This window comes from Squalius cephalus, assembly GCF_949319135.1.
Source record: "Squalius cephalus genome assembly, chromosome: 3".
NCBI classification, from domain to species: Eukaryota; Metazoa; Chordata; class Actinopteri; order Cypriniformes; family Leuciscidae; genus Squalius; species Squalius cephalus.
Genome location: NC_137124.1, coordinates 37,873,713 through 37,881,918, shown reverse-complemented (window position 1 = coordinate 37,881,918; position 8,206 = coordinate 37,873,713). Strand labels below are relative to the sequence as shown.

At 35.9% G+C, this 8,206-nt stretch overlaps 1 protein-coding gene across 2 annotated transcripts in view; it reads right to left on the bottom strand.

Annotated features, from left to right (window-relative positions):
- Positions 1-842: 842 nt before the first annotated feature.
- lrch4 (leucine-rich repeats and calponin homology (CH) domain containing 4) overlaps positions 843-8,206 on the bottom strand; it is a 48,741-nt gene continuing 41,377 nt past the window's right edge. The window contains exon 18 of one of the 2 annotated variants that reach the window (XM_079866770.1): positions 843-1,237. In XM_079866770.1, the coding sequence (XP_079722896.1) occupies positions 1,064-1,237 (174 nt within the window). In that variant the 3' untranslated portion in view covers positions 843-1,063. Of the gene's footprint in view, positions 1,238-4,240; positions 6,428-8,206 lie in introns of those variants that run through there. The other variant, XM_079866769.1, reaches the window with a different exon arrangement.

The window sequence follows — 8,206 nt, the reverse complement described above, 5'->3', positions numbered from 1 at the left end:
AGCTGTGAATCAATGCTAATGGAGAAGTATTATGCTGCAGGTTGTTTTGCTGTTTCGGGGTCTGAACGGTGTGCAGTAACTGAGAAACCAATCAATTACAAACTATACCAAGAAATTCAACATTAGGGTATCAGATCATCTGACAGTGATCCAGCACCAGACAGACTGAGTTATGAAACATGGTAATTATACAAAACACAATGACTCAAACACAAGAAATTCAATACTTTAGAGTCATGTCAGAGTCCAGACCGCATCCCACTGAAGTCCTGTGGATTGAGCTGCTGAATCACACTAATTAAACGTTTTAGTCTTTGTTCAATTTAATATGCTAGCTAATCAACTCACTTAATTCCCAACTGGTGGTAAATGACTCATTTTCTCAAGTTTTAGTCCTAGTCATTGCTTTAGAAATATAAACAAAGAGGTTAAAAGGTTGTTTCGTTTTTTAGCTATAACAATTCATAGCAAATTAAACAGATCATTTCACATAGAGTTACTGCTAAATAAGGGTGGCTATACGGAGCCACATCGTTTGTCCAACACTCCAAATGTGCACACAATGTCACAATCGGAGCCTGAGAGCTGTTGTTAGCTTATCACAGGATTACTGCCACCTTTGCCTCTCCGCAAGAGTAATTACCTGTGAAAAACCAATTAAACTTGCATTGTAATAAAGCAGAGATTACAAACGTAATTAATTTTCAATTATGAGGACGCACCAACAAAATGATTACACAAGAACGGCCGACTACCTCAGTAACGAGGCTCATTTAGACAACGTCTTGCATCAATTTTCATATAATCTGCGTAAATATGCACAAAAAAAAACAAGCAGTTTTAAGTTATATTTGCTTTATTGAGCATCATTTTGTCTGTTTCAATAGCCACAATGAATTTTTCTTGTAATTTACATAAAAATTCTCTGTACATGCATTGCAACAGGAGAAAATGCTAATCATTTAAGCTATAGATAATATTAGACGATGGCTTCTAATCACCATTGTCTAACATTTAAAAATAATGTGCATTTGACATGTGCTGGAAAAATCACTCGATGACCCTAGGAGGCGCCATCTTGATTTGGAGGGGTGGATTGAAGGGGAAGCCCCGATGGGTCCTGGCGGGATGAGCGACGGGTACCTGATGTTGGCACCTCCAGAAGAGCCTGAACAGTCTGAGCGACACGCGTGAGCCCCTCTTCCTCCAGAATCAACTGCGATGGACACAGTGTGTCCTGGTGGGATTTGATCAAGGGGAGAAGAAAGAATACTAATATAAGTTTGTTTACACAAATGGTTCATAATATAAGCAATAAAACATCCTAGCATAAACAGACGGCTCAAGGAATATTGGTTCTTGTATTGCAAGCCCCTAAAAATCTGCAAATATAGGCTTCTAAGAGGAGATGCTGAAGCGTGAAGTGCACTTGGGGTAAACAAGCAAGATCCTTGGCTCATTATGAAAAGCTTTCCATGCACCTATAAGGATGGTTGAGAAATGGAACACCCATCTGTTATCTCAAGAACCCACAACATGCAAGATACGGGATCACACACACAAGAGACACTTGTGACACACACGGATACAGGAAGGACAGGCAATGCATGCAGAACAACACTTGATCGTCAAATCATTTCTTTGAATTTCCGACTATATGGCACAGCAGCAAGACCCCGTCTTTCAGAGATGCAGCCATGCAGTTATAGCACTTCACAGAGAAGATGCTATTTCATTCCAGGCTATAGTATGCATTACAAGCCAGCACTTCACCATCTTGAAAATCCATCATGCATTCCAATGATTAAGTTCAGTCAACCCTAACGGTATACATTAAATATAGATTATGGATGAGTTGCATAGGCTCTTATTGCCACATTCAGGCTGTATATCACTCGTGCAGTATATATCAGATTGTGCGTTAAGCTCATTGCTTTAACACAATAAGAACGCATTATGTTGTATCCCTCTATTGTGCCATTTGGCCATACGGTAGGTTAATTCACTTTCTTGGCTTTCAGAAAAAAACGATGACAAATGCCATTGTTGAATTGAAATCACTGTCTTTAAAGAATCCAATAATATTGTTTTTATGACACCTAAATTAGATTTCTCTCCCCAAGGTTGTTTTTCCTGGGGGTCAACACATGCTCCTCATATTGCCCTATTAAAAAACATTTCTGTACATTTCTTCAACATCTGGATTTTTTGCTGCCTCTCTGGTTTCATTAAATCGATGTTTTTGCTCTCAGATTCTCACGGTTTTCTAATAGAGTTAACAGTAAACTGAGAAAATATGAACGCATCCATATGGCAAATGGCAGTGATGTATTTCCTTATTGTTAGGGGCATCAATTACTGCAATGAATTATTTATTTGGAAGTGTTTATTGTAATTATAATTATGCTGATCTCAATTATGATTTATGTTTCATGTGTTCAGGAAAAATAATGAAATAAATCACGGAGTTATATTCTAGAAATGTCACGAAGAACAGAATAAAAAATGAGTTTATAGAAGTTCCAAATGCACAAACCATCAATTCATAAAAGAAACTTAATTACAGGGAAACTTGAGGAGAATCCTGAAATTAAAATTGATTTTCCTTAATGGTAGAGAGTTGCCAAAAGAAATGTATCATTTGGAAGAATCTCTTAACAATTTGGCAATTTTATGTGGGGAAAAAACGTTCCATCATTAGAAGACAATGCAACACCATAGAGGGTTAACTGAACTGTTCTCACCCGTAAACACACAGTACTTCACAACGTCAAAGTGAAAAATGAGCTGGCCGGTTAATTAATGAATAATTTAAAATAATAAACAGAAAGCAAATGAGCGCATAAGTATTCACCCTCTTGCTTTGACACACTTTAATGAGTTCAGAAGTAAGCAAAATAATTGCTTGATTAAAGTACACCTGTACACAGATGAGGTGTTTCACATGATTTCAGTGTAACTGCACCTGCGTCTATTAGTGCATTTACACCGAAACACTGGTGAGTGTGGTAGGAAGAAAGACTCTGCCCTGAGCAAACAGCATTGATAAATCATCAATGACATTCATCCAGTGTTGATTAAAAGTCTGAATGCTTTGGAGCAACTGTATGTGAGAGACCCTAAAGATTTTAAGTCTACAGTTCGATGAGTCCGTAATTGAACTGTTGGGTCTAAATGCCAAGCACTGTTAAAAGAAGAATGAGCAAAAATGCCATTGTCACTGTGTGAAAAAGCTTAAGCTTATGGAAGATGTAATGGATGGTAAAGGGTGAATACTTGCGCTCAGTTATTTTCTTTGTTTAATTGGTTTGTTCTGGGTGTTGTAAAGTTGTTTGTGCTGATGGGTGGCAGAATATTTGCATCAAAATAATGCAATACATCAAAATCTCTTACAGTACATTTTATATGAACATATACATACTGTACACTACCATTGAAAAGTTTGGGGTCAGTATGTTTTTCTTGGATGAAATTGATTAAAAGTGACAGTGCAGACATTTATAATGTTACAAAAGATTTGATTTCAAATAGCCTAAATTTGTTCTTTTAAAATTTCTATTTATCAAATAATGAAAAGAAAAACGCATTACGGCTTCCATGAAAATATTGAACAGCACAATTGTTTTTCACATTGATAACAAGAAATGTTTTTATGAGCACCAAATCACATGAAAGATCATGTGACTGATGCTGTTAACACTGTAAATAGCAACAAAAAGTATTTTCTTTGTACTAAGTGCAAATAGCATTAAAAATCTAAACTAAGTGTAATATTATTTAATAGAGTTGTTACTGTATGTTTTTATCACATAAATGCAGCCTTGAGACTTTCAAAAACATTTTAAAAAGTCTTACCAACCCCAAACTTATGAACTAGTGTTACTTAGAATATAAAAAGACACACAGTGGGGTCCAAAAATCTGAAAAGGCATTTTTAATTATAAATTATAATGTCAGCAAATATAATTTTTTAGCAATGCGTACCCCACTGTGTAGTATAGTGTATACTTTTACTTTGTGTAGCTATACTTACATTTTCTCTACTTTCTACTACCCACACAATGGATCAACACTTACCTTTTGGCAAAGGGCACAGAATATCTGGACTCATAAGCTACAGAGACGAGCTGACGTGAGGATTTCATCCCCAGCAGAGAGACAAAGAACTAAAGCAGAATTAATCATGAGCGAGAGTCATGAACATTTGACAAAAGCACACGTAAAGCAGCAGACGACACGTAAAAATCAGTTTCCTTTTTTTAATAATTTCTTTACAGACAAAAAAAAAAATTCTTTATATCAATATAAACTTAACTTCTTAAATACACAGTATTTTATAAATATAACAAAATACATTTCGTGTGTTGCAACAGTTTTAACTAGGTAACATTTGGACGGAAACACTAGTGCCCTCTAAACTGTCTGAGTCTAACGTATATAAGAAGGACGGTAGAATCATCAGTCATCTTCTGTAAAAGCCTTCAACATGGACAGTAGCATTTCACAATCCTTATTTCATTTGGCTAAAGCCTCTAGAGCAAATGTGATGAAGTCCATCTATGCGAAATGTGTCTGAGTTCATTTTCAAAGTGGATTCATTTTAAATTAAATGTCTATTATGATTAGCTTTCGCATTGATAACAATGTATAATGTTATAAAACCCTATCAACATCCCTTAAAATATGTTTAAGACATCGTAGGATGAGAAATGCATGTTGGTAACTAGTTCCACAGCACATATCCCTTCACCTACCCTTGTTTCTCAGTCTCTCTCTCTCTCTCTCTCTCTCTCTCCTCTTATCGTTCACAGCAGATGAGAGGCTGCTCGTTAGTAAACTGTCGGCAAAGCTTCTAAATCACATTAAGTAGGCACGGAATACAAAAGCAACATCAGCATACAGCACCGCGGAAGATAGGTGCTCATGGCACATTACAGGACTACAAAAACACTATGGCCACATTTAGAATCAGGAAACGCAGCTGAAGAGGCTTGTGGAGAAGCAGGACTCACAACCATTTCATCATCAATAAAAAAAAAAGAAAAAAATGGTGTAATTTGTAATTTGGTAATGTCTGCTTATCCACATTGTGCATTCACGAGCAGTATCTAATATACACATTTAAAAGACGCTATTAATGTCTTACTGTTTTTTCCCCCAGCTCAAAATGATCATGAAAGCAATCATAAGCATATTACTTAATATGTTCAATTTAATTAGTCAAATTTAATGTGCTCAGCGATGGCTTTCCGCCAAATGCAGCTTCACCAGAACAGAGACAAAACATAAATAAACCGAAACAATAACTTAATTGTGAACAGTTTGCATACAGGAATTATATTAAGATGCTCTCAAGAAAACTCAAAATGAACATTAGAAAAACAAAAGAAAGAAAAACTGTAACAAGTTAACACAGCTTTGAATCATATTAGTACCGTCAAAAAGTGTTAAAGGATCAGTTAAGAAACACCACTGCTCTCTGGTGGTCACAGTCAACAAGATATGAGAGACAGAAAAGGCAAGTGAAATAGTCCACGCAGTCCCGAACCCAACAGATATCTACAACGTGTGAATTAAACCAAATTCAGCTGAGAAGTACCATAGCCACACTGTTAACATATTTACCCGATGCTACAAACTAATTTGCACTGCTGTTTGAGCAGAAAGAACCTACAAGCTTCTGAGGCACTTTAAAGCCCTTCAATAGGAAAAAAAAGGGGGGAATTGGGAGTTAGTGCCAGTGCTTTAAAACTCTTAGGATAACAAGATCCATTACAAAGACAGTCATTCCCTCTAGAAGGTGTATAAACTATCCTGGGATCAACAGCAATGCTAAGGCAATCAGGTGGAAAAGCCCTTCACGAGTGGAAACCATGTCTATGTACAGATAAAGTCTACGTCCTCAACAGAAAATGGAGTATGTGACCGTTGAGGAGTTGATTATAACTTTTTTGATGTGGAAAAATGCGGATATTCGATCTAGACCTCTGATAATTTGCGATATATTTCAGTATTTCACCATTTGTAGAGCTTCTAAAGGTTCTTAAATATGTTTCCAAACCTGAACATCTGTGAGGAGCTTTAATGCGTAAGCTGAAAGGCATTATGTGTAGGGAGTTATATATGTGCAGGTCTTGTCAACAATGTGTGTACACAGTACAGAAATGATGTATCCGTTACATTTACACATTGATACTCGCTCGCACTATGCTATAAGCTGGCAGTATAACAGGTAGAGCAAAGCCATGAGGAGAGAGTAGAAGAGCAGGAAGCCGCTGGAAAAAGGGGAGGAAGGAGAGACGGAGGGAGAGGTGGCGTTCTTGTCCTCGTTCACCTCCTCCTCCTCTATTGCCAGGAGCGCCGTCGCACAGCGGTGCACTGCAGGTATCTTACTGCACAGGACATCAGACGCTAAACACAACTCCATCTGAGAAACAGAGAGACAGACAAAGGAAAGGAAGAACAATGCAAACAGGACAAACAAAGATGAATGGACAATGTTGACACACATGAAAGCAGGGTCATTTAAAGGGATAGTTCACTCAAAACTGAAAACTCTGTCATCATTTACTCACCTTGTGTTTTTTTTGTTTTTTTTTTAAACCTACATGACTTTCTTTCTTCCGTGGAACACTAAATGAGATGTTTATAGAACTACTGTACCTACTGTACGTACGGAAAAAATTGACTGCGATATTTTGTTTTTCTGCGATAAATTTGATGAAAAATGCAGGAGGTTTCACTAGATTCATTTAAATAGCTATGTTTGGAAAGGATCAATCTTTCTAGGATGATTGTTGGAAAGTGCAGCTGCGTAGAATATAGAAATAATTAAAAAAAAAAGCTAAAAAATTTTTTTTATACTTTTATACTACACATACTTTTATGTGAACCATCCTTTTAGGGCTTGAAAGATTTGGGTGTTGACACATGGGTATAATCTTTACAAAAACAAACTTAAACCTCTTTCAGTAAACAAAAAAATAACTTTCTACTTTAATAATTAATATTACGTAAAAATATTAAATAAAAACCATTGTAACAATACTACAGTAGTGTAAAATAAAAAAAATACTAATAATATTTAATAAAAATCATTACAAAGTAATTGCAAATACAAATATTTGTGTCTTAATTTCTTCATTTTCGAATGTTAAAGTCATCATAATATCTAAATTGACCCTATTTACCTTGTTAGCGCATAGTCTTGCAAGTTAATACACAGAAAAAATTTTAGTAGCTAGCTAAACATTTAATATTTGACAAGTATTTTATGATAGAATGCTCAACAACAGACATAAATATCCCAGCGATGCAAACTACTTGAATTTTTTTCTGAACTGAAAATATGCTATCATTTACATGATTCATGTAATTCAAAACTGAATGTGAAGAGACAAGAAACGCTTTGCATTTCCGACATAGACGTGAAAATTATGAATAAAATGTGTGCATATTTTTAAATAAAATATTATGTGCAAATAGTTTTAATTTACTGCTTCATAACAACAATTAGACCTAGAACTTCTTTTACCATTCTTTTTCCATTCCCTTAAATCCCTTTTAATCCTTTAATCATTTGATTCATTTAAAGCTGCAGTCCGTAACTTTTGTCGCTAGCGGTTATTAAACAGAACTGTATGCGTCTTGCAGAAGAACATTGTAGCCGGAGCTAGTTCTCTCTGTTTATGTCTATGACGAGTCACGCAGGTACTGGGCTACTTCGCAGTGGTACGACCCATACCGGTCTAAAATTGTCCGAACATAAACACTTATTATAGGTGTACTGTAGTGATTCAGGATAAGACAAAAACAATGTTTGGAAAATGGATTTAGGATGTACTCGCTCATTGAATAAATGTAGTAAATTTTGAACACAAAACCAGTTACAGTTGCAGCGTGAAATAATAAGCCAAAAAAAACAAAAACAACTTTGGTCCCCCAATGTTCAAGACATGGTTACGGATTACTTCTATGTTGATTTTTATGGCTTTATGGTGCTTTTATTGTCCTTTTTGTAGCTTGACAGCCCAATCCCTATTCACTTTCACTGCATTACAAGACAGCGGCTCAGACATTCTGCTAAACATCTCCTTTGGGGTTCCATGGAAGAAAGTCATTTGGCTTTGGAACATCATGAACTACCTGAGGTGACTACCCCTTTAAGATGAAAAAAAAAAAAAGCCATAGAGAGCACAAAAAAGTT